The 27,820-nt window shown below is 47.8% G+C and overlaps 1 protein-coding gene across 1 annotated transcript in view; it reads right to left on the reverse strand.

The window, feature by feature from the left end:
- GEMIN5 (gem nuclear organelle associated protein 5) overlaps positions 1-27,820 on the reverse strand; it is a gene marked incomplete at both ends in the record, with an annotated part of 47,486 nt that overhangs the window by 9,238 nt on the left and 10,428 nt on the right. The window contains 14 exons of the mRNA XM_080698620.1: positions 1,767-1,914; positions 4,473-4,610; positions 5,200-5,295; positions 6,965-7,087; positions 7,446-7,559; positions 10,028-10,252; positions 12,134-12,305; positions 14,364-14,503; positions 16,817-16,998; positions 18,590-18,663; positions 20,055-20,191; positions 21,830-21,912; positions 24,720-24,805; positions 27,192-27,404. Of these exons, the coding sequence (XP_080554746.1) occupies positions 1,767-1,914; positions 4,473-4,610; positions 5,200-5,295; positions 6,965-7,087; positions 7,446-7,559; positions 10,028-10,252; positions 12,134-12,305; positions 14,364-14,503; positions 16,817-16,998; positions 18,590-18,663; positions 20,055-20,191; positions 21,830-21,912; positions 24,720-24,805; positions 27,192-27,404 (1,931 nt within the window). The remainder of the gene's footprint in view (positions 1-1,766; positions 1,915-4,472; positions 4,611-5,199; positions 5,296-6,964; positions 7,088-7,445; positions 7,560-10,027; positions 10,253-12,133; positions 12,306-14,363; positions 14,504-16,816; positions 16,999-18,589; positions 18,664-20,054; positions 20,192-21,829; positions 21,913-24,719; positions 24,806-27,191; positions 27,405-27,820) is intronic.

Genomic DNA, 27,820 nt, shown 5'->3' on the forward strand with positions numbered 1-27,820 from the left:
AGGCCCTGTTTCAAAATAAAGAATAAAAAATAGGGCTGAGGGTGCAGCTCAGAGTTAGAATGCCCTGGGGTCCATCCCCAGACCAAACAAACAAACAAACAAACAAACAAACAGTGCTGACGTTTACACCAAATGCAAGAGCAGCGGTTGGCAGGACTGCAGGGCGTGAGCGGGATGCGCAGCGCCTGGCGCAAGTGACGCTGGCTGTCTTCCTGAAGCATTTTCCTTTTTTTGGGTACAGGAGATTGAACCCAGGGCATTTTACCTCTAAAGCTATACCCCTAACCTTATTTATTATTATTATTATTAATTAATTTTTTTTTTTGGTGGTACTGAGGGTGAAACCCAGAAGTGTTCTACCTCCAGACTACATTCCCAGACCTATTTTATACTTTATTTGAAAACAGGGTCTGAGTTGCTGAGAACCTCACTAAGTAGCTGAGGCTGGCTTCGAACCTGTGCGATCCTCCTGTCTCAGCTTCCCAAGCGCTGGGATTACAAGCGTGAGCCACCACACCCAGCTAACCCTTTTTATTTTTATTTTATTTTTTGCTGGTACTGGGGTGCCTAGAAGCCCTTCTATTTCTGGGCTACACTCCCAGATCTATTTTATATTTTTATTTGGAAATAGGGTCTCTTAAGCCAGCGCAGCTGACTTCGAACCTGTGTGATCCTCCTGTCTCCGCCTCCCAAATGCGGGCCACCACGCCCAGCTCCTAAAGCCACTTCCCTAAGGGGCCCTCAGCAGCCTCACTGAGCTGCAAGGAGGCAGGCCAGTGGGGATTCCAGGGCTGGAAAGAAAAGAAGGTGGTCAGAGAAAGACGCCAGCAGACTGTGCCTGGGGGTCCTGCTGCGCTCTGCAGGAAAGAGCAGTTTGGGAGCTCCAGGCTGAACAAGCCCCAGGCCCACTCAGGCCTGGAGACACCTGATCTGACCTGGTGACTACACAAGGCGTCCCGGACTGCAGAGGCAGGAGAGACAAAGTCACTGTAGAACATGGGCCTCGCTAATCAAGTTAGGAAAAATGAAGGCGGGCTTCAACCTGCCCCAGACCTTCAATGCTCTCTACAGAAAGACAGTAAACCTTGACCAGGATAAGCAAAAATAAAACCTCACCAAAGCCTAGTCTATCCAATTGCTGAAAATTAGCAAGTGGGAAAATCCTAACAGTCAGAGATAAAAACCAAAAAATAGCCGGGCGTGGTGGCGCACGCTTGTAATCCCTGCGCTTGAGAGGCGGAGACAGGAGGATCGCGCAGGTTCGAAGCCAGCCTTGCTGGCTTAAGAGACCCTGTTTCCAAATAAAAATATAAAAAAATAGGTGTCTGGGAGTGTAACCCAGAGGTAGAAGGGTTTCCAGGAACCCCAGTACCACCAACCCTCCCCTCAAATACGGTTGCTATATAACAGACGCAAATAAATGTAGCGATCGATGTAAATGTCTTTGCAGTACTGGATGACAGAAACATTTAACGTGGTATTCTGTGCCCAGCGAAAAGATCCTTTAGTGTAAAGATCCTTTAGTGAAATTAGAGACTTTTTGTTGAGCAGAAAAAGTTGGGGAATTTGTCACTAGCAGAAAGAACATACTACAAAAGCTGGCTGAAGGAGTCGTGAGCGGAAGGCAACCTGAGCCCACAGGAAGTGCCGGGACAGGGGGCTGCGAGGGAGAGGAGGGAGAGGAGGAAAGAGCCCGCCGCGCTGCGTCCATGTGCCACGTGACTTGAACCACCAGGAGCTCAGGCCGCGCTCGCTCGGGCACAGACCTGTACGCGTGGTGCGCCTTGAGCAGCTCCACAGCCTCGTACACCTTGTGGATGGACAGCAGGTGCGAGGCGGCCTTGACGTGCTGGTCCTGGAAGCACAGCTGCTTGGCGAAGGCCTCCACGGCCCACTGCCACACGCGGTAGCCAGCTGGGAAAGGGAAGACGGGTTCAAGAAAAGCAGACACACTGGGTTAAAAATGCTGCCCCGCGCCACAGCCCCTTCACGAAGCAGAACAGTGGGATGTAATTCCGCGGCCACTGCAGACTGCTGCTTCACCCACCTCTCCCCAATTCATGTTCTAAAGTATGCGTTGCTTCTTTGATTACGTCATTTAAAAGACAAACTCAAAGCCGGGCGTGGTGGGCACGCTTGTAATCCCAGCCCTTGGGAGGCTGAGACAGGAGAATCGCACAGGTTCGAAGCCAGCCTCAGCTACTTAGTGAGGCTCTTAGCAGCTTGATGAGACCCTGTTTCCAAATTAAATGTAAAATAGGTCTGGGAGTATAGCCCGGAGGTAGAAAGCCCCTGGGTTCCACCCCCAGCAACACAAGGAAAAAAAAAAAAAGACCAACTCTAGAGACACAAAAAAGCATGGCAGTTTAGAAGTGGTCACCTTGTCGGGGAAGGTGAACTCTGGCCATGTGGGGATTTGCGGAGTGCTGGGAATGCACGTTTCTTTACCTTTTTTTTTTTTTTGTTTGTTTGTTTGCAGTACTAGGGATGGAACCCAGGGGCACTCAACCTCCGAGATACACCCCTGCCCTATTTTTATTTTTCTGAGGCTGCCTGTGACCCACGATCCTCCTGTCTCAGCCTCCCGAGGCTGGGATTCCAAGTGTGCGCCATGCGTGGCTATGGCACGTGTCTTGATGGGGTGCTGGTTATATGGGTGCATTCACTCTGTGAAATTCACCGCACACTCAAGATCTGTGTATTTCTCTCTACATGGAGCATAACTGTATAAAACGCTTTCCAAAGCTGGGCACGACAAGCTGGGTATGGTGGCCCAAGCTTGGAATCCCAGGTTTTGAGAGGCTGAGACAGGAGGATCGTAGGTTCAAAGCCAGCCTCAACAACTTAGCAAGGCCCTCCACAACTTAGTGAGACCCTGTTTCCAAATAAAAAATAAAATCAGGCGCTGGGCATGGTGGCGCACGCTTGTAATCCCCGCACTCGGGAAGTGGGGACCAGAGGATTGTGATTTGCAGACAGCCTCAATTACTTAGCGAGGCCCTTCGCAACTCAGCGAGACCCTGTAAAAAAGAGCCGGGTGTGGTGGCGCATGTTTGTAATCCCAGCATTCGGGAGGCTGAAACCTGGAGGATCGCGGTTCGCGGACAGCCTCAGCTACTTAGTGAGGCCCTCTGCAACTCAGTGAGACCTGGTTTCAAAATAAAGAAAAAAAAAAAAATAGGGTAGGGGGTGTAGCTCGGAGGTCAAATGCCCCTGGGTTCCATCCGTCCCCAGACCCGCAAAACGCAAAAAAAGCCCAACCCCCCAAAACAGTTATGACAAAATAATTCTTTCCTCTAGGGAACCATCACTACCAGTTTCTTCCAAAGCTTTGGAAATAAGTCCATGAATATACACCTTATTGTGCAAACACAAATGGCTCTTGTAAGAGCTCCTATGCACCTGCACCCCGAGTCTTTCTCTATGTCAGAGCTCTAGTCCACGTCAGAATGCAGAACGCCTCATTCTTTTTCCTGAGGTTTCTAATGTCTGGGCGCACAGGATTTAAACGGTCTCTTATTGATGGACAGAGTTCTCGCATTCCTTGGCTATTACAAATACCATTTCAACAACAGTCATTTTGCGTGTTTAGATACATTTGGATAAATTCCTATAATTAGAATTGCTGAACCCAAAGGGTGCATGCATTTAAAATTCATTAGATATGGCCGAGTGTCCTTCAAGAAGCTCGCCCTGCCATCACTCGGATCGCTTCTGTCCCTGCCATGTCCTGTCTTGGCTTAACGGCGAGGGTGGCAGTGCTGAGGGGTGCCGAAGCCTTCAAGAGTAGGGCCTGTGGTAGGTAATCAGCTCATGGCCTCACCCTCAGGAAGAATTCCTGTTGATCTTGTGGGGCGGACCATGTGTGGAGAGCGGGCTTTTATAAAAGAGCCAGCCGTGGGCTGGGGCGGAGCTCGGTGGCACAGCTCCTCTGAGGTCGACAGGCATGAAGCCCAGAGTTCAATCCTTCAGGAGGTGGGTGGGGCGTGGATGAAAACACGTCAGGAGACGCCGTGCGCATGCGGGCGCATCACTTTGAATCTCCCTCTCCCTCTCCTTCTCCCTCTCCCTCTCTCTCTCTCTATATATAGTATATGCACCAAGCAAGAATGAACACACAAGAGCGGCCTCGCTCCCCACCCGCCCGCTGCCCGCGGCGGTCCTGCCTTGGTAACGCTGAGCCGGGAGGCTCTCACCGGGGCTGAGCAGGCCCCCCTCCAGAACTAGGAGCGAAATCAGCCCCTTTTCTTCAGGAAATACCCAGCTTCGGACCTTTTGTCACAGTGACACAGAGTGGATGATTACACCTGCTCCTGGCGTGCCAGCCTGTGAGGTCTGGGGCTGCACCGCCATCCTGTGGCACAGCACCAGCCTCCCATCCAACTGTGCTTGTGGGTGATTCGAGCTTGGTACTGCTAGGGGCCTGCAGTGCTTGTCCCAGCGATGACGGCGCCGATGCTGAAGGAGCGTACCTACGGGCGCCATGGCCACCAGGCTGTCAGTCAGCTCTCCTCTCTCCGCCGCGCTCCGGAGGACGCCCGCGAGATCTCCCTTCCACAGCATGAGCTGGTGAAATAACTCGGGATGACCGTTGTCCAAGTGACCTTTCCCTGTGTGAAGGAGGATGGTATTTGAAAGATGGTTCGGAAGTACCTGTTTCGCTCGGACTCAGAGCGAAAGGGAGGAGTTAGGGACTTGCTAATGAGTAAGTCGTCTTCCAGAAGTATTGTTTTTTGTGGTGCTAGGGAATGAGCCCAGGGCACTCTACTCTGAGCTACACCCCCAGCCCTCTTGCATTCTGAAACAGGGTCTCACTAGGTTGCAGAGGGTCTCACTAAGTTGCCGAGGCTGGCCTCAAACCTACGATCCTCCTGTCTCAGCCTCTGAGTACAGGGATCACAGGCATGCGCCCCCACGCCCGGCTCCAGAAGATTTTAACGAGGCCCAAAGCCCACGTCTCACTTCTCCACACAACCATCCTCACTCGGGCCCGGTCAGAGTGAAGTGTGCCTTCAGGGTCTTGTGAGGACCGTGGCAAGTGTGCACGCACACGCAAGTGGGCTGCGCTTTAGCAAATATGTAAAACTAGCCATGACGGAGGAAAAGAAGCACCGAAGAGATGACAGGGAAACAGACAAGTGAGGAGAGGAACCGCAGCACCGCGGGCGCAGTCCCGGGCGGGCGGGCTCTGCCACTCACCCTCAGCGTCCATCATCCGGTACAGGGCGGCCCTGTCTGTGAAAAGCCCCAGGTGAAATCGCTCCTCGAGGTCGGCAGACACGTCCTTGTTCAGCTCTGTTCACCGAGAGTGAGACACAGCAGATGACGGCACCGCGCGGCCATGTTTTCTGCCCAACACCCAGTTCCCGTGGTGGAGGCCAGGCTCTGGCCCTTGTTTACCCCAAAGAGACCGAGACGCCACACAGGCCACAAAACATGACACGCGACACACTGCGAGCGCAGCCTGCGCACAACCAAACACGACACAGTGCAGTGTGCTCAGAGGGCTCTGGCAGAAAAGTGTAAGAGCGAACCCGAAATTCAGGATATTCCTGGAGGCTGTAAGACAGACAAAACACAACTCAGGCAAAGAATGGGGACCAGCCAGCTGAGGTGATGCACGCCTGTAATCCCAGGTGCTTAAGAGGCCGAGGGAGGAGGATCTCCAAGTTCAAGGCCAGCCTGGGCAACTTAGTGACACCCTGTCTCAAAATAAAAAATAAAAAGGGCTGGTGACGTGGCTCTGGTATAAAGCGCTCCTGGGTTCAATCCTCAGGCCAAACATCCCCCCAAAATGAGTATGTACTGAGACCTACTGCAAAGGGATTTAATATTCATCTCTGCTTTTTAAAAATAACTATTTTCAATAAGGGAAATAATGTAAAACTGTATCATTAATTAGATAAATTAAAGGAAGTCCTTGTATATTTATAAAAAGAAGGCCATGTGTATTTCTTAAAAAGCAAAAGATAATTTTTTTGGTGGTACTAAGGATTGAAGCTGGGGGCATTCTACCTCTGAACCCCTCTCCCCCTTTTTGGTCTGGGGATGGAACCCAGGGGCATTCTACCTCTGAGCTACACTCCCGGCCCTATTTTTTATTCTTTATTTTGAAACAGAGTCTCACTGACTTGCAAAGAGCCTCACTAAGTAGCTGAGGCTGTCCGCGACCCGCGACCCTGTCCCAGCCTCCCAAACGCTGGGATGACAAGCGCGTGCCACCAGGCCCGGCTCCCTAGTTTATTTTGCAACAAGGCCTCACTGGTTTGCTGAGTTTCACTACATGCTGACGCTCTCCTTGAACCTGTGATTTTCCTGTCTCAGACTTCCAAGTAGTGGGATTACAGGTATGGAACGTGCCACTGCGCCCGGCTCTGACTTTCCTTTTATACTCTATTTCATTTTATCATGAGCACTTCTCTCTCTCTCTGGGCTTTGAAATACAAGTTAAAAAACCCTCCACCAACAAACTTCCCATCAAATGTTTTAATGGAGCTATCATATCATAGGTGTTATCCCAGCAAGGGAAACACAGTGCCCAAAGATACTATCAATGGTGCAAAAAACGGATTTATGCTGAGATATTTAAGCCGATACACCAGTTCTGGTACATCAGAGAGCAGAGCGATACACGGTGTGGGGCGCACGCCTATAATCCCAGTACTTGGGAGGCTGAAAAGGAGGATTGTGGGTTTGAGGACAGCTTCAGCAACTTAGCAAGACCCTGTTTGAAACCAAAAAATAAAGAAGGGGGGGAGGGGAGGGGAGCGGAGGGGGGGTGACTCCTGGGAGGAGCCTCTGGGCTCAGCCCCCGCCACGGTAAGATGGGCGGTGCTGGCGGGTCCCAGCGGTGCAGCGCTGGGTGCCGAGGGCGGCGCAGAGGCCGGCGGCGAGTGAAGGCAGAGCGCGGGGCCTGGCGCGTCCGCCTGGTCCTCAGCCAGCCCCTTGTGCCGGCGAGCGCTACCTTCGCAGTGCTTGGCGGTGGCGAGCGCCAGGCAGTCGCGGTGCAGCTCCTCCTTGGGCCTGTGGTCCAGGCCCGTGCTCAGCGGCAGCATGGAGCGCGCCTTCCTCTTCTTCAGTAACGCGTCTAGAAGGCAATCAGAGCACAACCACGTGAAGAGCGGGTCAAACCCGAACGCAACGCGTGCCCACGAGCCTGCCGCCACCGCAGGGCCAGGGCCAGGGCTTTCCAGCCCCGTCGGCCAGCGCGGCGCTCACACCGCATGGAAACCGCCTGCCCACGTTCGCCAAGCAGCCACAAAACACTTTACGCACTAAAACAATGTTCAAAGAGCACGAGCCCATGCTGAAAAATCACCAGAACACCTACGAATATCTAAAACCTAAAACGAAAACCAAACCACACCAAACCTCTACTCTGGAATCCTCAGTTACACGGAGCATGAGGATGGTTTGAGAAAACGTCCCAGTGACTGCACACTGACCTGCCTTCTCTTTAGGAAGCTCCTTTTTTGCTGAAGTGACTTTGTTATTCATGGTGACTTTTGATTTTTCCAAGCTTGAGGTAACTGGAGCACAGTTCACTGGCTCTCTGGAAACTGCGTCATGGGGGAAACAAAGGAAAAGTCTGAGAGAAGATCAATGTAGAATTTAGTTTCTGAAAAAAATTAAAAGATTTACCAGGCCCAGTAGTGCATTTTACCTACTACCAAACATGCTTGAGAAAAGGAAGTAGGCTGACCGCGGCCCGACCCCGCCAGCTGGCTGTTTTGGGACTATCAGTTTGTTATTCAAAACTCTAAGAGAATGTCGCAGACCTCTAGCCTCCTCCACCTCAGGCCATGGGCCTGCAAGGCCTGAGCTTCTTCTTATGTGTTTAGGTCACCAAGACTAACTGAATATTTAACGACACAAAGGACTCATTTTACTAATAGAGAACAGCACGTCCATGTGATAACAACCCTAACAACAGGAACTTTCTTTTTTAAAGCAAGTTGCTGATTAGCAAGGGTAAAGGACATTTTGTGCAGCCATTATGTGATACAAAGGTATTTTGATGGGTCTAAAATATAAATTAAGCCGGGCATAGTGGGCATGCTTGTAACCCAACATTCGGGAGGCTGAGATGGGAGGATTGTGGTTCGCAGACAGCCTCAACTACTTAGTGAGGTGCTGGGCAACTCGGTGAGACCCTGTTTCAAAAAAGAAAAAGAAAAAATAGAGCTGGGGTTGCAGCTCGCAAGGTAGAATGCTCCTGGGTTCCACACCCAGTACTGCAAAAAATAAATAAAAATAAAAAAAGTAAATTAAGCTTTCAGTTATTTTTCCCTTGGTGTGTGGTATTGGGGATGGAAGTCAGAGGCATTCTGCCTCTGAGATACACACCCAGCTCTATTTTATTTTAACTAAAAAAAACCCCCGTTTTTTGACAGTACTGGGGATGGGACCCAGGGGCATTCTACCTCCGAGCTATACTCCCAGCCCTATTTTTTATTCTTTATTTTGAAACAGGGTCTCACTGAGTTGCAAAGAGCCTCACTAAGTAGCGGAGGCTGGCCGCGAACCGCTATCCTCCTGTCTCAGTGTCCCACATGCTGGGATTACAAGCATGTGTCACTATGCCCAGCTTATTTTTATTTTGAAGCAGGGTCTCACTAGGTTGATGAGAGTCTCACTACTTGCTGAGGCTGTCCTCAAACTTGTGATCCTCCTGTCTCAGCCTCCCAAGCTCTGGGATTACAGAAGTGTGCTACCACGGTTGTGGCTCAAGCTTTAAGCTTTAAGCTTTTTTTAAAAAAGAATTTTTTTTGTAGTACTGGGGATGGAACCCAGGAGCATTCTACTTCCAAGCTACGCCCCCAGCCTTATTTTGAAACAGGGTCTCACTGAGTTGCAAAGGGCGTAAGTAGCTAAGGCTGCATGTGAACTGTGATACTCTGTCTCAGGGATTACAATATGCGCCATCACTCCCGGGTAGTGTTTAGCTCTTTATTGACACAAACAACATGTTCAAAACCCATCCTTTGGGTCAATAGTACCTTTGAACTATGTCTTGGACATTTTAATTCTGTGTCATCAAAATATTATTTTAGAATCAAGCGTAAACCATAATATCTACTTATATTGTCTGATACATAATCATTCATTTTAATAGGTAATAGACACCAGATACTTAAGGTAGTATATTAAATAATAAAAGTGCTAAAATTCTATTCAGTAACAAATTCTTCTCTTCAAACATGTACTACAATTAATAATAATAATAATAATAATAATAATAATAATAATATTTTTTTGTGGTACTGGGGGTGGAACCCAGAGGCTTTCTACCTCTGGGCTTTACTCCCAGACCTATTTTATATTTTATTTGGAAACAGGGTCTCACTAAGTTGCTGAGAGCCTCACTAAGTAGCTGAGGCTGGCTTCGAACCCGTGCGATCCTCCTGTCTTAGCCTCCCAAGCGCGGGGATTATAAGCGTGCGCCACCACACCCGGCTGACAAAGAATTATTGAAAGTCAGTGATGGAATGATGTTTTTTGAGAAATCTGAGATCACTGTGCTTAACTGAAAGACCCCAATAACTGTTCTCTAAGTGTTCAGTAACACTTTTTCTCTGAGAAGACAGAAAGCTAGAAATAAACTCCAGGCAGGAGGGTGGGAACCTGCAAGTTCTCACGGAGGTATAGCTTCTGAGAAAAGCCATGTGCAGGGGCAGTGGACCCCTTCAGTCAGGGTGGCTGGTGACATTAGGCCGTGGGAACATTCTCCACGCGTTCCGATGTAGGCACCGCCCAGCTCACTACCCCGGCCCCCCTGCCTAGGCGATTACCAAGTTTTCTCTATGGAAATTTCCTACAGTCCAGTCTGTCTCCTTTGACACTTTGAGACGGCTAGAGACTAAAGACAAGCTTTGAGGAAAATAGCCCAAAGGCAGGGAAGAGAGCACCTAAGTGAAAGAGGCGGGAAACCGGGCAGGCCAGAGACAGGAGCCGAGCAGGATCTGGCCCAGTCTCCTGGACGAGGCCGAGCCCAGCGAGTCAAGGACACTCTGGACTCCGTACGCACCCGTGGCTGCGAGGACACAGGGCGGCTCCGGCTCCGGGGCGTCCTCCTCCCCGTCCTGGTCCGACACCCCGTTCTCGGCAGGCTCCGCAAGGTCCTTGCCGTCCTCCTCGTTCCCGTCCAGCGATTCCTGTCTCGTAGGGGTGCGCAACGTGGGCTTTTTCTTCTTCTTGGGCTTTGGCTTCGGTTGAGAGAGCCGTTTTTTCTCTAATTCAATACTTTTTTTGCCTATAAAAGCCACAATAAAAAGGACAGACTAAAATGTACCCTGTTGGCTAAAAAGCTCCCCATGTGATAGTCCTCTACCGCATTCCACCCCTCCTTGACAGCCTTCGGATCCTTCCTTCCCAATGAATTTCTAGTTCTGTGACTGCAATGTTAACCAAACCCTTTTGGGATTGCATTATCCAGTCGGCCCTGAATACACTGGTGGGTATCCTACAAACAAGGACACCCTCCTCCTCTGCCAGGCACGGCTACTGCGCCAGGAAATCCACACGCTGCTATCATCACTCTACGCACGCGCAGGAATGAGGTCTCGCCAACTGCATGAACAATGTCTCTTACTGCTCACGCCCTAAGGCGTCAGTCTAGGGTTGCGGAGGGCGCGTGGCGGGCACGCCTCCCCGGGCCCTTCACCCTGGAATGGTTGCTCAGTTTTCCTTTGACTTTCACACCTCAAAACCTCAAAATTATAGGAGAGTTATTTTGTCAAATTTCCCTCAATTTGGGTCTGCCTGATGGTTTTCACTAGATTTAGTTATGCATTTTTGGCTGAAATACACAGAAGGGATGCTGTGGGCTTCTTAGGACAACCCATGAAGTAGAATACAACTTGATTTGGTCCTTGTTTGGTTTACAGCCATCATTTTGGTACTGGTCACTGAAGCCAGGGCCTCGGGAGTGCTGCTCCTCCACTGAGCCATATCCCCAGCCTGCCATTTCCTTTTTTATTGCTGAATTCTACTGCAGGGATACAACACAATTTATACATTTATCTGCTGATAAGTATTTTAAATACTTCTAGTTTTTGGCAACTACAGATAAAACTGCTATAAGCATTATTTTGTGTGTATGTGTGTGTAATTGGGGATGAAACCCAGGGACATTTTACCTCTAAGCTATACCCTTGACCTTTTAAAAAATTCTTTATTTTAGCCGGGCGTGGTGGCGCACGCTTGTAATCCCCGTGCTTGGGAGGCTGAGACAGGAGGATTGCACAGGTTCGAAGCCAGCCTCAGTTGCTTAGTGAGGCTCTCAGCAACTTAGTGAGACCCTGTTTCCAAATAAAATATAAAAAAAAGGTCTGGGAGTATAGCCCAGAGGTAGAAAGCCTCTGGGTTCCACCCCCAGTACCACAAAAAAAAAAAAAAAAAAAAATTCCTTGAGACAGGACCTCTCTAAGTTGCCGAGGCTGGCCGCAAACCTGCAATCCTCCTGTCTCAGCCTCCCAACTAGTGAGACCACAAGCATGCACCACCATGCCTGGCTTTTTTGTTTTTTTTTTTTTTTGGGTGGTACTGGGGCTCCTGGAAGCCCTTCTACTTCCAGGCTACACTCCCAGACCTATTTTTTATATTTTTATTTTTGGAAACAGGGTCTCTTAAGTCAGCACGGCTGGCTTCGAACATGCGCGATCCTCCTGTCTCCGCCTCCCAAGCGCAGGGATTACAAGCGTGAGCCACCACGCCCGGCTTTTATGTATTTATATAGACACAATTACAGTTCTTTTGGATAAATTTCTAGTTGTTTAGTATGTCCCAATTTTTCTAGTTGTTTATGGCAGATAGAAAATTTGTTATTAGTTAATTTATTATAGCCAAAAGATTAATTTTGCTTTTACTTATTTTTAAGTTTGGGTCCTCCCAGATTTGGTCAGTGCCAGCCTCTTCCACGTTGTCTGGCTTTTGTCTCCTGATGCGTCCCTGTAATTCTTGGACCCTCTTAGTGAAGAATGGTATTTGGCAACTAAGATGGCGGCTGGGGCATTGCTACTCTCTGGTTGTGTTGCCCTTGGCCCCTGGAAGCTGCGGCTCTCCACAGGGTCCTCTGCGCTCAGCTCCTAAGGAGGGAGGGAGGCGCCCGTGCATCAGGCTCCCTGTGACTGACCTTGAGGCGGCCGGGAGTGGTCTTGCATGGAAGGCAGCCACTTGTACACACAGAAGTCATCTGCCCCCGAGTAGATGCAGTCTGGGTCCAGCGGGGACCACGCCACACACAGTAGTCGGCCTCGGTGGCCTCGGAAATTGCACAGGGGCTCTTCCCGGAGGACATCCCACACCTGGAACCAAAGCCACGTAATAGTTTTCTGGTTCTGTTGTTTTGGGGACATATTCAATTTCCCCCCTGTGTGTATGTGTGTGGGGTACTGGGGGTTGAACCCAGGGGCATTCTACCTCTGAGCTACACCCCCCAATTTTTTCTGAAACTGGGTCTAAGTTGCAGACAGCCTTGCTAAGTTGCTGAGGCTGGCCTGAAACCTGTGATCTTTCTGTCTCAGCCTCCCGATCCCTGGGATTTCAAGCGTGTGCCACCAAATCTGGCTGTTATTCAATTTTTTAAAACCCGTGGGCTCTTCCTGCTGTGAGGCAAGTCCGGTGTTGGGGCCAGCGAGGCCGGGATCGGAGCCTGCCTTGAGGTATGGCAGTGCTGGGGCCTCCAAGGCCGGGATCAGAGCCCGCTGAGGGGTGAGGTCAGTGCTGGGCCAATGAGGTCAGGATCGTAGCCTGCCGTGAGGCAAGGCTGCTACTGAGGCCTCTGAGGCAGGGATCCGCGCCATCCGAGGGGTTAGGCTGGTGCCGGGGCCAGCAAGGTCGGGATCAGAGCCTGCAGTGAGGCAAGACTGGTGCTGGGACCTACGAGGCTGGGATTGGAAACTGCTGTGAGGCAAGGATGGAGCGGGGACTTGAGAGACCAGGATAGGAGCCTGCTGAGGGGGTAGGCTGGTGCCAGGGTCAGCGAAGCCGGGATTGGAGCCTGTCGTGAGGCTAGGCCGGTGCTGGGGCCTCTGAGGCCGGGAGAGAAGCCAGCCGAGGGGTTATTTCAGTGCGGGGTCCAGCAAGGCCAGGATCGGGGCCTCCCATGAGGCAAGGCCGGTGCTGGAGCCAGCGAGGTCGGGACCAGAGTCCTCTGGGTGGCCAGGCCACTACTGAGGCCCGTCAAGAGTGGGATCGGAACTTGCAATGCGGCATGCACAGAGAAATAGCACAGAAAATAAAATCCAGATGCTTCCCCTAATTAGCAAGAACTAGGAGGAAAGGGGTAACAGGAGGAGGTCGAGTAGTAGAAAGGGCCCTACTGAGAAGCAATTAAGGTGACCAATCAGAGGGGAGGGGATGGGGGAGGATGGGATCTCTTTAAAATTCATGAGGTACATAAACAATTATATCAAAGATAATCACCAATTAAGCATGGGATCGAGGGAGGGGGAGGGAATGGGATGGGGACTGGATGAGGGCTTATTGGATGATATGTGCTTGTATATCCTCAAGTCTTGTATTCCAAAGTAATGTATGATTACAAAAAATAAGAAATAATTCCACACACACACACACACACACACACACACACACACACACACACAAAACCTGTGGGCTCTTACTTCCTCATACAACTTGTAATTTTTGTCTTAGGAGCTCAATTCCAGGTAGTACTAACCTGCAGGAGGCTCTGTGCTCTGGGGTGCATAGGTTTCCCACTGTGGCAAACCAGCATGTGTGTTAATGTGTGGCCTGCGGTAATTCTTTTGTTCCCAGGCCCCTGGACAAATGATCAATACTTTGCTGTCTCCTGCATTATTTTCGTCTCCAGCGCACAGAAAGCAGCCAGCCCTTCAGTCACGCACTCGGCTTTGTGCAAAGAGCTCAAGTGTAACTCAAGACTGAGCTGGACCCCTTCCTGGATGTTAGTCCCTGCTTGCTGCTGGGGTCCAGCCAGGCTCTGGTACCTGAGACCTTGGCACATTGCCGGGCTTGGCATTTCACTTTGTCTCCTAGTCTTTGAGATTTCTGACTTATTTCTTTGTTCCTGTTTATGTGGTTAGCTTACACTTCTGTGCTTGAACAAGAGGGAGAACCTTTCATATCAACTTAGTCCACCATACTGGCAGGGAGTCAGATGAATCTGTGAAAACGTTAGAGTCTGGCTGGCTCCTGCAAACACATTGCCTTTGGTCTAAGTAAAATGCCTCAGCCTTAGTCTGCGAAGGGCCCAGATGGAGCTAAGATGCCCTCTAGAGCTCAGATAACCTTTTCTACAGAAGATGAGAGGGTGGACACAGACGTCACATGCAGGAGGAAGAGGGCGGAGTTAGGGCAGGGCGGTGAGGCCACAGCAGTACCTGGGCCGTGCCGTCATAGGAGGCCGACACCAGCCTTCCGTCATGATGTGGGCTCCACGCCAGGCTGGTGATCTTGGCTGTGTGACCTGAGAGTGTCCGGTAGGGCTCCGTGATGGTCACTGGGGACTCGGGATTGCTGTCTAAAAGGCAAGAGAAGAGGTCACCGCCATCAACACTATTGCTACAACACCCAAAAGGGAAGTGGCAACATGGCAGGAATCAAGACTGTCAGATCTAGGTGATTTTTAGCAGGCAATACCGTCAAGTGGCTAAGATGTGGGCCTATCAACAGGGACTGCCATGACTTCCCAAAAGGAAGTGTTAGCTACTGTTTCCCTCTAAAAGCCATCCAAATGAAAATCAGTCTCTGGCTGTGCTGTACCCTCACTCATATGGCAACGAGCAAAAATGTATCCTCAGAAGCAAATCATAGGAAAATACCAGATAAAGCTAAATTACAGAAGCATCTGAGCCGGGCGTGGTGGGCACGCTCGTAATCCCTGCGCTTGGGAGGCTGAGACAGGAGGATCGCACAGGTTCGAAGCCAGCCTCAGCTACTTGGTGAGACCCTGTTTCCAAATAAAATATAAAATAGGTCTGGGAGTATAGCCTGGAGGTGAAAAGCCCCTGGATTGCATCCCCAGTACCACAAAACAAACAAGAAAACAAGCGCACAAACATGGTAGAAGCATCCATAGAGGCACTGTTCAATCCCGCACAAATGTGGCAAAATGCTAAAGGATGGGGCAGGGCAGATGGCAGGTCCCCTCCTACTACTTTCCCCTAATTGTGAACTATTTCAAAACATGAAAGTAAAAATCAAATGCAATAACAAACGAGGGTGGTAATACTACAGCAGACAAAGATCTACAATGCTATTAGCACTCTGAAAATAGTCACGTAACTTTTTCATAGTAGGGAAAAATGTGATCCTAGTTCACTCTATAAACAGAAAAGCATTCTGACCTAGAGCGTGGTTCTCCTAGGTGCTGAAAAGGCTCAGAGCAGTCCTAGACTCTATGGAGAGGAAAAGCCAGCCTGTCGGTTAGGAAGCACGAGCCCTGTGGTAATGAAGATCCCGCCCAGCTCTCTGGACCGCCATTTCCTCCTGGGCAGCGAGGATGCCTGCCCCGGAGGTCACACGTAGAGCCGGGTGTGTCCTGGGTATGTGCTAACACTGCAGCACTGCTGGAGGGAGTTAAACTGGCACAGGCTTTTGGACAGCCACTTAACAGCAACTATATATATGAAATAAATATGTGTATATATAAAAAATGCACATTTTAGAAATATATATATTTCTCTACCTTGGCACTGGGGATTGAACCCAGGGCATTCTACTCCCAGAATGCCCTATTTTATCCCCAGAATACACCAGGGCATTCTACCCCCAGCCCCTTTTCATTATGAAACGGTGTTTCGCTGGGTCGTTGGAGATCTTGCTAAGTTGCCCAGGCTGGTGTGTTAAGGTCCTCAGGCTGTCCTTGAATCTGCGATCCTCCTGTCTTAGCCCTCCAAGTACTGAGATCATAGGCACGTGCCACCACGCTCAGCTAAAAACCATTTTTAATGTCTACACTGCTTCACATACAGTTCTAATTCTAGAAATTTTCTGCAAGAAATTTATTAATGAACATGAATTCATGTTAAGATATATGTTCAAGGCTGTTCACCGTAATATTAAACAATAAAAAGTCTGAATAATTTAAATGCTAATTATGGAATGGGTAAACTATGATATGGGTAGATATATAATAAAATAAACAGATATTTGTTAAGAGCAGTAAGAACTTCATATACTAATATAAAAGATGTTCTATATATTTTAATTTAGAGAAGAAAAACTGCAGGTGATACATAGATTATTTTTTAGCAAGGCACAGACTATTCTCTCATATAACTACATAGAAATACAAACTTGTGTGTTTGTATGTGTGTATAAAACCTATGTATGTAACATGCAGATATACATGTAAACCTGTGTGTGTGTGTGTGTGTGTGTGTGTGTGTGTGTGTGTGTGTGTGAGAGATGTGTGTGTAGCTACCAGACACACACACACAGGTTAATAAATACCCTAAAAATTTGGAGAAAACATACAGTGAATTAATAACACTGGTTATTACTAAAACAGGGGATGGTTGGGGAACCACAGAGCGACCACACCAGTTCTATTTTACTTTTGTTCTGAAGCAGGGTCTCACTAGGTTGATGAGCCTCACTACTTGCAGAAGCTGTCCTCAAACCTGTGATCCTCCTGTCTCAGCCTCCCAAGCACTGCACCACCGCATCAGGCTCCAGAAACTTTGTTTTCTAAGTTAACATTTTTTGTCATGTTTGAGAGAATTTTAAAGTCAGATGATATTATTTTGGGAAGTAGGAAAAAAACCATACAAAGATCAGAACGTAAAGTGAGTGAACACATGCTGTCACCCCAGTACCAGCCGGAGGTTACCTAGGACGGCTTTCAGATTGTGCACGTAGATGACGGCGTTGTTGGAGCCCGAGGCCATCAGACAGCTCAGCTCGGGCTGGCTGCCGAGCTCGTGGTGCCAGGCGATGGCGTTCACCAGCTTGTGGTGCTGCTGGATGGTGCAGATTAGCTTCAGGTTGGGGACCTGGAATATTTCTATGGATCTGGAAGAAGCATGCCAAGACAAGAAAGCTCAAAGTATAGCGCTGCAAACAGGTCTCCCTGCTTCCATGAGCCCCGGTGAGGCGAAACGGGACAGGATACCCAGAGTGTCTCTCCAAAGCATTCTCTCATGAAGAACCTGGTACAAAAGTCTGCTTTCTCAAATAACTATATTCAGCTTAAAAATTCTAAATTCTAATAATCTCTGGAAAGCTGTGTTTAACAGGCATTTATAATAAACAGGGCAGGAAAAGCTAAAAGAACGAACAAAGCTGGGCATGGTGGTGCACGGTTATAATTCCAGCATTTCGGAGGCTGAGACAGGAGGATTGCGGTTCACAGCCAGCCTCAGCTACTTAGTGAGGCCCTCCGCAACTCAGTGAGACGCTGTTGCAAAATAAAGAATAAAAAATAGGCCGGGTGTGGGGGCGCATGCTTGTAATCCCTGAGCTTGGGAGGCGGAGACAGGAGTATCACGCAGGTTCGAAGCCAGCTGTGCTGGCTTGGGAGACACTGTTTCCAAATAAAATTATAAAAAATAGGTGTCTGGGAGTGTAGCCCGGAGATAGAAGGGTTTCCAGGAACCCCAGTACCACCAAAAAAAAAAAAAAAAAAAAAAAAAAGGAACGAGCTAATGTCTCAACTAGGATCACGTTACCCTGATAACACTGGCAGAACACAGAGATCTAAAGAGTATTTACTTCTGGTACTCAGGATTGAACTCAAGGGCATTCTACCTCTGAGCTACCTCCCCAGCTCTATTTTTGAAGCAGGGCCTCACTAAATTGCCCAGGGCCTTGCTAAATTGCTAAGGCTGGCTTTAAACCTGTGAGCCTCTCGTCTCAGCCTCTCAGGTACTAGGATTACGGTCTTGTGCTACCACATCCAGGTTCTAGGATTACTTTTTTTTTTTTTTTTTTTTTTTTTGCAGTGATGCGGCTGGAACTCAGGGGCATTCTACCCCGAGCTACACCCCCAGCCCTATTTTTATTATTTTGAAACAGGGTCTGACTGAACTGCAAAAGGCTTTCCAAATGCTGGAATTACAAGTGTGTGCCACCATGCCTGGTTTAGGAATTCTTTTTAAAAATGGGAAACTGGGTACTTTGGTGCTAGCCTGTAATTCCAGTACTTGGGAGGCTGAGACAGGAGTATTGCAGGTTTGAGGCCAACCTCAGCACCTTAGCAAGAACCTCAAGCAACTCTGTGACACTGTTTCAAAACAAAAAATTAAAAAGGGCTGGGAGTACAGTTCAAAAGTAGAACACCCCTGGGTTCAATCCACTCTCTCTCTCCCCACCCCTCTCTCTCACACACGCACACTCTCTAGGCAGTTTAATGCAAAAGTGAATTTTGTGAGGTATAAAGCAGACTCTATGTAGTACAGCCAAACACTGTCTTTGAACTCAAAACATCCAAATTCCTTCTGTAGCTCTCAAAGATGCAGAGAACTTCTAGGTCAGTTAAGGATAGTCGATAACTCAGAATACCAAAGACGACTGAGCTTCCCCGACAAGACAGATGGCATTAGCCAGCTTGGGATAACACGTGCGATTACAAAGTTTTTTCTGTTTTAAAGAAACAGATACGCACCCGTCTTCATTGCCAAGAGCCATGATTTTGCCATCTGCTTTCCAGCTGATTTCCGTGTGCACAGGCAACTTGTACTGGAAGGCAAGAGCATAACAAACGGACCTGCTGTAAACGCTGCCTTTCCTGCAGACATCTTGTACATGAGTGACAGCGAGAGAAAAGAAAAGTCCCCGAGTTAAACACGCTCCTATTACACAGCAGCCGTTCTCCTGAAGACGCTTCTTCATTAGCCGAAGTGTCACCGAGAGCAAGTGTTCGCACTCTTACTGCCTGCGTGGGACACAGAGGCCAGCACGAAGGAAACGGCTAGCGTTTAACCTTGTGGTTCATGTGATACGACTTTTACCTGACAACGAAGATGCCACTGAGCCCTGGCCTGGACGGCGTCGCTCTCTTGGTCCTTAACAAAGCTGAGCCGTGCCTCCTCTTCTTCCCATTCTCCCGGTTTTTTTTCCCAGAGTGGCCCCGCCCCGCTGCATATGTTGGCATCCCCAGCACTGCCTGAGCCCTTACTTTCTTAATGGGTTCCTGAGCCCATCGCATCTATGCCCGTGGCTGCAGCTTCTGACATTCATGTGAAGAGATTCCCAATTTCTATTTCTAGCTCAGACTCCTCATAGGAACTTCTGACCCATACTGTCAACTGCCACTCAACTAAGAGCTTGTTAGAACGGGAATTTTATTGCTTTTCGTTACATTAAACCTATGTACAGGTGATGTACAGTGAGTGCTTAAGACAACGAGGAACATAATCAGTAAACATAATTAAAGAATTAAAGGTTATTCTATTCTAGCCACACAAGATTACTAAGCTGCAATAAAAAATGCCACTGGAAAGAGTAAGGCAACCTCAACATTTATGGTTTGAGCTCCAGACAGTTTTGGCATACAAATATATTGATAAGACATTAAAACAAATGTTTAAATGTGGGGATTAGGGTAAAAGACGTAAGGAAGTTATCTGAATTACTTTTGTGGTTTTCGTAAATGTCTTGAGCACACACTTTGCAGCTGTACTTGTAAACCATATTACAAGTTTTTTTTTTTTTTTTTTTTTTTTTTTTTTTTACCATGGCATCATATTGGTTGAGGTGGCTGTCCTAAAAGGGATGCTTTATAATCAAGACCTAAAACTTAAACAGGGGCCGGGATGTAGCTCAGTGGCAAAGCACCTGCTTTACAGGTGCAGCTCTGGTTCCATTCCCGGTTCCCAAAAGACAAAAAACCAACACATTTAAAACTTAATCACAAACCACCATTGCAACTGAGAAACTTTTTTGTTTAGTTCTTTGTTTTAACTGAAGAAAAAAGACTTCTAAGATACTGTTACAACCCACAAACTCACTTGTAGCTTTGTAACAGTATCTAAGCTGTCCGACTTGGGATGATGGACATCTCCAAGACCGGCAGCTGGTACATCACACGGGGACCCAGAGGCGCCGAGACCTTACGCCACGGGACTCACTTTGACCGAGTTGGTGTCCCGGATGAGCCTGTTGATGTCAAAGGCCTCCCCGCTCAGCTTCCAGGGGTTGTGCTGCAAGACGACGCCTTCCCCTCCGCAGCTGTATAAGGTGAGGGAAGGCCTGTCGCCTTCCCCTCCTGGGAAGAGAAGGGAGTCACCACTCCTGCAAGTCACCCATCTACTTGTTACTGTAGCACGATCCGGTCCGATTCCAGAATTGAAACAATTACACATTTGAAAGTGTCACATGCACTGGGATACAGTCACTGTTTTTTCCATCTGAGCACAACTGGGAGAAATAAAGGAGGTGTTCTAATACTATGTTCATGCTATGATGCAACGGATTTACCTTGTAAACATTCTTCTGACATTTGAAATAGTAGTAGTACCAAAGTGGGATCAGAAAAGAGACCTCTCTGTTCTCAAAGCCAAGCTTTTGAGAATTGATTTTTTCTTCCAGAAAAGAGCACTGTGCTCTTTGGGTGTTTGAATAGCAGGACTTCCTATGTCCAACGACAAGAAGCTGTCCTCAAAGCAGAGGTTTCCTTAGTCTTACAGTAAATAATCTTGCTGAATGAATGAAATGAAATGCCAGTGCTGCCCGAGTTCTGATGATTTATACTATTTACTCCATGTAAGGCAATTGGTACGGAAATTTAGAGATGTTTCACCGTAGTTAAGGAAAGTCTTATCAGAGACTTTTGTTGGATACACTCATTTAAAAAGATAGCCAGGCGTGGTGGCGCACACTTGCAATCCCAGCATTCGGGAGGCTGAGACCAGAGGACTACGGTTCGCAGACAGCCTCAGCTACTTAGGCCCTCAGCAACTCAGTAAGACCCGGTTTCAAAATAAAGAGTAAAAAATAGGGCAGGGGGTGTAGCTTGGAGGTCAAATAACCCTGGGTTCCAGACCCACAGACACACACAAAATATGAAAGACCTGTTACTTTTTGTATGACTGGAGTTTTATTTATTACTTTATTTTTTGGTACTGTGGTTTGAACCCAAAGGCATTCTACCTCCAAGCTATAGCCCCAGCCCAATTTTATTTTCTATTTAGAAACAGGATCTCGCTAACCTGCTTAGGCTGGCTTTGAACACATGATCCTTCTGTCTCAGCTTCCCTAGTACTGGCATTAAAAGCGTGCGCCCCACTCCGGGCTGAGTGAAGTTCAACCTGAGGGCATTCTACTCCAGAGCTATACCTCCAGCCCTTTTAAAATTTTTATTAACTTTTTTGTGGGACTGGGAATTGAAGCCAGGGGCGTTCTACCTCTGGGCTATACTCCCAGCTCTATTTTAACTTTTGGTTTTCAAACATGGTCTCACTAGGCTACTGAGAGGCTTGCTACATCGCTGAGGTTGTCCTTGAACCTGAGATCCTCCAGTCACAGCCTCCCAAACGCTGGGGTTACAGGTGTGTGCCACTGTGCCCGGCTGAAAGACACTATTTTAGGGACAAGAAAAAGACATGGCTCAGGGGCTAAAGAGGAAAGGGAGAAACGGCAGTGACCGAAGGCTGGGACCCAGCAGGAGATAGCTAAGTACAATCCATGACAAGAATGATGCTGTAGAGTCCGGGAGCTGAGGTAAACGTTTCCTTCCAGCAGTTTCAACTTGTCACCTGCCACTACTGCGCTCACGGATGGGCACCGCAGACACCACCAGCGGTCGCTGCAGAACACTTAGGACTCTTTCTGCTTTAATGCGCTGGGATACACGGGAAGAAAGAGGATAGTCTACAAGTTGTTAGATAGCAGCCCTGACACTTACCAAGTGACATGGTGGGTACTGGTGGCCCCCACGCCAACGTGTAAACAGTCTTCTTGTGATAGGTGCTAGAAATCTGTGGAGGTCTTCAGGGTAGGGGAGAAGAAAAAGAAAGACTTAAATGAAAACGCACAATGGAAATTAGACCATCTTCTTCTAAAAGGTCCCAATTATAAACTTATATGCTGGGATTACAGAAAAATACCCTTCTCCAATAAGTTGATTGTAAAAAAAAAGCCAACACTTAAATGACATACCATTTGATAATATTCACTACCAAAACAATTAAGCCCGAAACATATTTTACCCAGAAAACAATGTTATTCCTGTACACCCGGACCATTCGGGAACCTCTATCTTATCTCTCCTTCTGAACTGCCCACTTCAATTACGTGTCAAGAATTCTAAATACTATTGTAGCTCTACAGAAGGTAAAGGATATCACAACAAGAGAAATACAGGCTATTTTTCTTCTGCCAAGACAGAAAATGCACGCCAGCCCAGAACTGAGCTTAGCACTAAGTCGACTTAGTCCCCACGCGAATGTGTTCATCGCCTCGGAGTCAAGCCAAAGACGGGAAGGCAGTTCAGACCCACCCTTTGCCTCTGGCCTCCCACTCTTCACCTACACCACCTGGTGGAGGCAAGTTTTTAAAGCTTCTGATTGTCTTTTAAGGAAGCCTGGCTCTCACTACTTTCTGGGCTGGGGATGTAGCTCAGGTATAGAGTGTCTAGCAGGTGCAAGGCCCTGCGAGCCCTGGCTCCACCCCTCACACTGTGAGAAGTATGTTTAGGTGCTTCCTTTTTGTCACCCCTCGCCCAGTATTTTTTAAAGGTTTTATGGTGATGACACATATTATTCAGAGTACCTGGCTTCTTGGTGGTGGCAATTGGGAAAGTAGAAGTATTTTTACTACTCTGAATATAAATGATATCCTATGTATGGTTTTAGAACTTCAGAATCTATGACTGAACTAGTTTGTATAGTATTTACTTCCATGTATCTGACAAATATATAATAACCATTCTCGACAATTTCTTTAGCTAGAAGAAATAGAGTAAGTTATCCTGGCTGAGTGCATAACAATACATCTACAGCAATATTCTTTTTATGTAACTTTTCTAGTGTTAGTCTGAATATTCAACTAATAATAACCAGAATATATTAGATTCACCAGAAAAGTGTGGCTGTATTCCAGTAAACCTTCACAGATAGTGAAATGTGAATTTTAGTCCATCTTCATATACTACAGAACATGTTTCCCCCTTAATCATTTAGAAAGATGAAGCCATTCGTAACTCCTGAGCCACAGCGTGCCGACCCCTGACCTACAACAGCTGTCTAACGAGGTAACTCTTGTGCATTTGTCGCGCGGCTAGAGCAACGGAGGAACTGACTTTCTCATTTTAAGTGTGTGTGTGTGTCCTGGAGATTGAACCCAAGGAGGTTTTACCCCTTTTTATTTTTATTTTTTTGAAACAGGGTGTCACTAGGCTGTTGAGGGTCTCACTATATTGCTGAGGCTGTCCTTCAGCCTGGGACCCTCCTGTTAATTTTGACTACATCCAGTATAAACAGCTGCGTAGCTCAGTCGTGCTCCTGAGCTCTGGGCCCACATCTGCCTGGCAGATAACGTGAGCCATGAATACCAGCCATGGTCGGGCCTGGGCCTTTCTATTAGTACATTAAAAAAGGTAAAACAAACAGGTCACATCTAATTTTAATAAAATGTTTAACTTAGCATACTAAAAGTACAATTTAAAACAATCAAAGTAAGATATTACTAAAGACATTCCATATTTTTAGTACCAAGGCTTCCGTGTATCTTATGCCTACAGCACACCTCACTTTGTCTTGGTACCGAGGACTGAACAGGGCATTCTGCCACCTGTCACGTGGGCCTCCACCTCTGCAGTGCTCAGGGGCCACCTGTGGCCACCGACTACCCTACTGGACAAGGCAGTTCTGGACATAATTCACGCCTGATAGCAAATGCAAGGAACAGAGAAACGAGGGAATAACCGGACAAATATGAGATGTGGAACAGTTCCTAAAGCAACTTATCTAGAATCTTCAATCAAAAGGAAGCAGTATGGAAAGAAAAGAAACAGCTGCAGCATTCCATAGCAAGACAGACCAAAGAGACAGACAGACGTGCAGGCGTGGACCCTAACGGAAAACCACCTGGAGAAAAAAGCTCAGAAGAGCATTTTGGTTCAGCCGAGGACATCCGTGTGTGTACTGAATATTAGATCATATTATGAAATTACCGTTAATTTTCCCAAGTGTGATTAGGATATTGTGGCTACAGTTTCCTGAAATCCTTATTCTTAGATGGCAACAGTGTCACGATGACATAACTTTGTTGCATGTTTCAGATAAAACATATACAGAGACAAATACAAAGTACTGCAGTGTAGACTGGGGCGCAGCCTCGGTCCTGTCTCACCTTCACAGGTGCATGAAAACTCGGCGGGAACAAAATCAAATAGTGTATGTTACTAGGGACTGAACACCGGTGGGGTTCTACCTCATATTTTGATCCTGAAGCAGGGTGTAAGTTGTGGAGGGCTTCCTAAGCTGCGGAGGCTGGCTGAGAACCTGGGATCCTCCTGTTCCAGCCTCTCCAGTCCTGGGATCACAGGTGTGCACCACCATGCCCGGCTCAAATTGTAAATTTTAGTAATTCCTAAGTATCGGATGGGCCAAATTACCATACTTAAAAAACACTTTTTGAATAAGATTTTGAGCTCTGCACCCATCTTAGAGCCAGTATTTTTGAGCACATCTGGGGATATGAGCTCAAACTGAAACTCAGCACCAGCCCTGGTGAATGGGCTACACGAGACCGGCCCCGGTGAACTGGCTACACGAGACCTGCGCGCCCCTTACTTGTTGGAGTAGGTGTCGTACAATCCCACTTTTCCGTCGTCAGTTCCAAACGCCAAGCAGCCTTCTTTGTCTGGGTGCCAGCACAGCTACAGGAGTTCCCAAACGAAAATATATGAGAAGGGGTCAGAGTTAAGAAGACCAGCATAATACCCTTTCCTTTTTCTGGTGGTACTGGGAATCGAACCGAGAGGCACCCCACCTCCAAGCCACACCCGGGGCCCTATTCTACTCCAGCGGCTTTATGATAGCCTTTAAGCATTCAAATGGAAGACTTTCTTACTCTTGATTTTTTTTTCTGGTGCTAGGGATTGAAGCCCACGTATTCAACCTCTAAGCTACATCCTTAGCCATATTTTAGTTTTTATTTGGAAACAAGGTCTCACAAAGTTGCCGAGAGTCTCACAGCTGAGGCTGGCTTTGAACCTGCAACCCGTCTGTCTTGGCCTCCCAAGTACTGGGATTACAAGTGTGTGCCACCATGCTCAGCTCATGATTTCTTAAAATTCTTACTGTTTGAAAGAGAAAAACAAAGTTGGGCGTGGTGATGCACACTTGTAATCCCAGCTACTTCATGAGGTCCTCTGCAACTCAATGAGACTCTGTTTCAAAATAAAGAGTAAAAAAATAGGGCTGGGGCTGTAGCTCAGAGGTAGAAAGGCCCTGGGTTCCACCCCCAGTATGGTAAAAACAACAACAAAAACCATTTAAATGATGTGCCCGACACACCGTAGAGTAGGGATAAGCAATCCAGAGCAGGGCTGGGGGTGCAACTCAGTAGCAGAGTGCTTACTTAACACGCACAAGACCCTGGCACCACCGTACAAAAAATAAAAGAAAACCCAGAGCCATTCAGAAAATACAATTAGATTAGTAAGATTTAGAAAGACAGCACAAATTATCAACAATAAGTCTCTAAGCCGGGCGCGGTGGCGCACGCTTGTAATCCCAGCATTTGGGAGGCTGAGACCGGAGGATCGCAGTTCGCGGACAGCCTCAGCTACTTAGTGAGGCTCTTTGCAACTCAGTGAGACCCGGTTTCAAAATAAAGAATAAAAAAAATAGGGCAGGAGGTGTAGCTCGGAGGTCGAATGCCCCTGGGTTCCATTCCCAGACCCGCAAAAAAAAAAAAAAAAAAAAAGTGTCTGAATTATGGAAACGGAATGGCACAGATGGCACAGTAGATAAAAAAGTTAGCTTTCTAGATGTCTACACCATTTTTCTTTTTAGGTCACAAACACTTTTTGCGTATAGATTAGCAAGGCTCCCTTCAACTTAGTGAGACCCTGGATCAAGAGAAAAAGTAAAATAGGGCTGAGTTTATAGTAAGTCAGAATGCCCCTGGGTTCAGTCCCCAGTGCCAACAGAACTAAAAAAAAAAAAAGGACATCTCTATCATTATTTTAAATAATTTGATACCATTCTAATAAGTGACTGTATTGTAACTTAATGTATCTTCCATAAAATACAGTCATAACAGGTTTTTTTTTGTGTGTGGTGCTAAGGAGTGAACCCAGCGGCATTCTACCTTCAGGTTACACTCCAGCCTTATTTTATTTTTATTTTGAAAAGGCTCTTGTTAGGTTAATGAGAGTCTCAGTACTTGCTGAAGCTGTCCTCAAACCCAAGATCCTCCTGTCTTAGCCTCAAAGTATGGGATTATACTGTGGGTCACCATGCCCAGCTCATTCAAATTATTTGTAATTAATTCTTTACTGCTAGGAAACATGACGAGGTTAAACAAGTCTCAATAATTTCAAATTCTGATTTGGGGGATAATGAGTTTGGTTGGAGAGTTTTGCTTTCCCAGTGAAACCGATTCCTTCTGAAATGAAAAGCTGTAAGTTGCTCTAACTTTTGAACTCCACACTGAGGACAGAGGCTGACCCTGGCCCTCATGGACACCAGGGAGAGGGACCGAGTTTCAGAACAGCACAGCCTCACCAGATCTGTACATATGTGTTTCCTGTCTTTTGTCCTACCTTGCTTCCTTTCTGCTTTTAAAAGATATCCCCACTGTTGGGCGTGGTGGTGCACGCTTGTAATCACAGTACTTGGGAGGCTGAGACAGGAGGATCTCAGGTTCACAGCCAGCCTAAGCAACTGTAAGGCCCTAGGCAACGTACTGACTGACACTCTTTCAAAATAAGGAATAAAGTAGGGCCGGGACTGTAGCTTGGAGGTAGATGCCTCTGGGTTCAATCCCCAGAACCGTAAAAAAAAAAAAAAAAAAGTTTTCTCTTTCTTCCTCAAAGCCAGCTTTTAATAAAACCTGCGCCCTCACCACCCTGCCTCCTAGCTGCAGTGGCATGTCGTGAGCAGTAAGCCTTCAGAGTTTCACTGGTTTCAACCTTCACTGAAAACATCTTGAAACAACTTGTGAATCCTCACAGTTCACTTAATAAGGAGCTAGTCTCTAAAGGAAATGTACTCGACTGAGAAGCTGAGAGGCAGCGCCCACCCATCCATCCTTACCGCTGTAACCTTGGACTTGACGCCCTGCCAAAAGTTCCTCACGTCGTAGTTGTTCTTTATGGAGAGTGTGTTCCACACCCGGATCATGCCGTCCCCAACGCCGATGGCCAAGCAGCCGGTGTCGACAGGGGAGAACGCCAGGCTGTAGGCAAAGCCGCCCAGGGAGGGCAGGGTCCAGCAGCAGTCCAGGGTGGCCAGGTCCCAACACTTCACCTGCAGAGAGGAAGGTCAGGCCCACACACTTGGAAAAGCACAGGAGTAGGAAACCGACTCCGACACTGCAAGTGGGGTCAGCTGAAGAGCGGGCCAGACAACGCAGTTTTACTCTCCCCAGAGGAACCGGACAAAGCACGCGAGGAAAACCTACGCCAGGCGTTCCTAGACGGCTGAGAGGGACCTCAGCCCTGGGGTCCAGCGAGCTCAGGCCCACAGCTGATAGGCCGGAACCCGGGCCTCCCACTGCTCTCTTCCAGCGCTGCCAACTCATCGGGCAAAGTCTCAAGGACAACATGGTCTCAGCAAAGGGAAGAACCAACAAGCTCCCTTCTAGAAAGCAGAGTCGCTTCTGCTCAGAGCAGGTTAAACACGGGGGCTTGGATGAAAGCGAAGTTCAGGAAGGAGCCAGCCTA

The sequence above is a fragment of the Muscardinus avellanarius genome (assembly GCF_963383645.1).
Source record: "Muscardinus avellanarius genome assembly, chromosome: 7".
NCBI lineage: Eukaryota > Metazoa > Chordata > Mammalia > Rodentia > Gliridae > Muscardinus > Muscardinus avellanarius.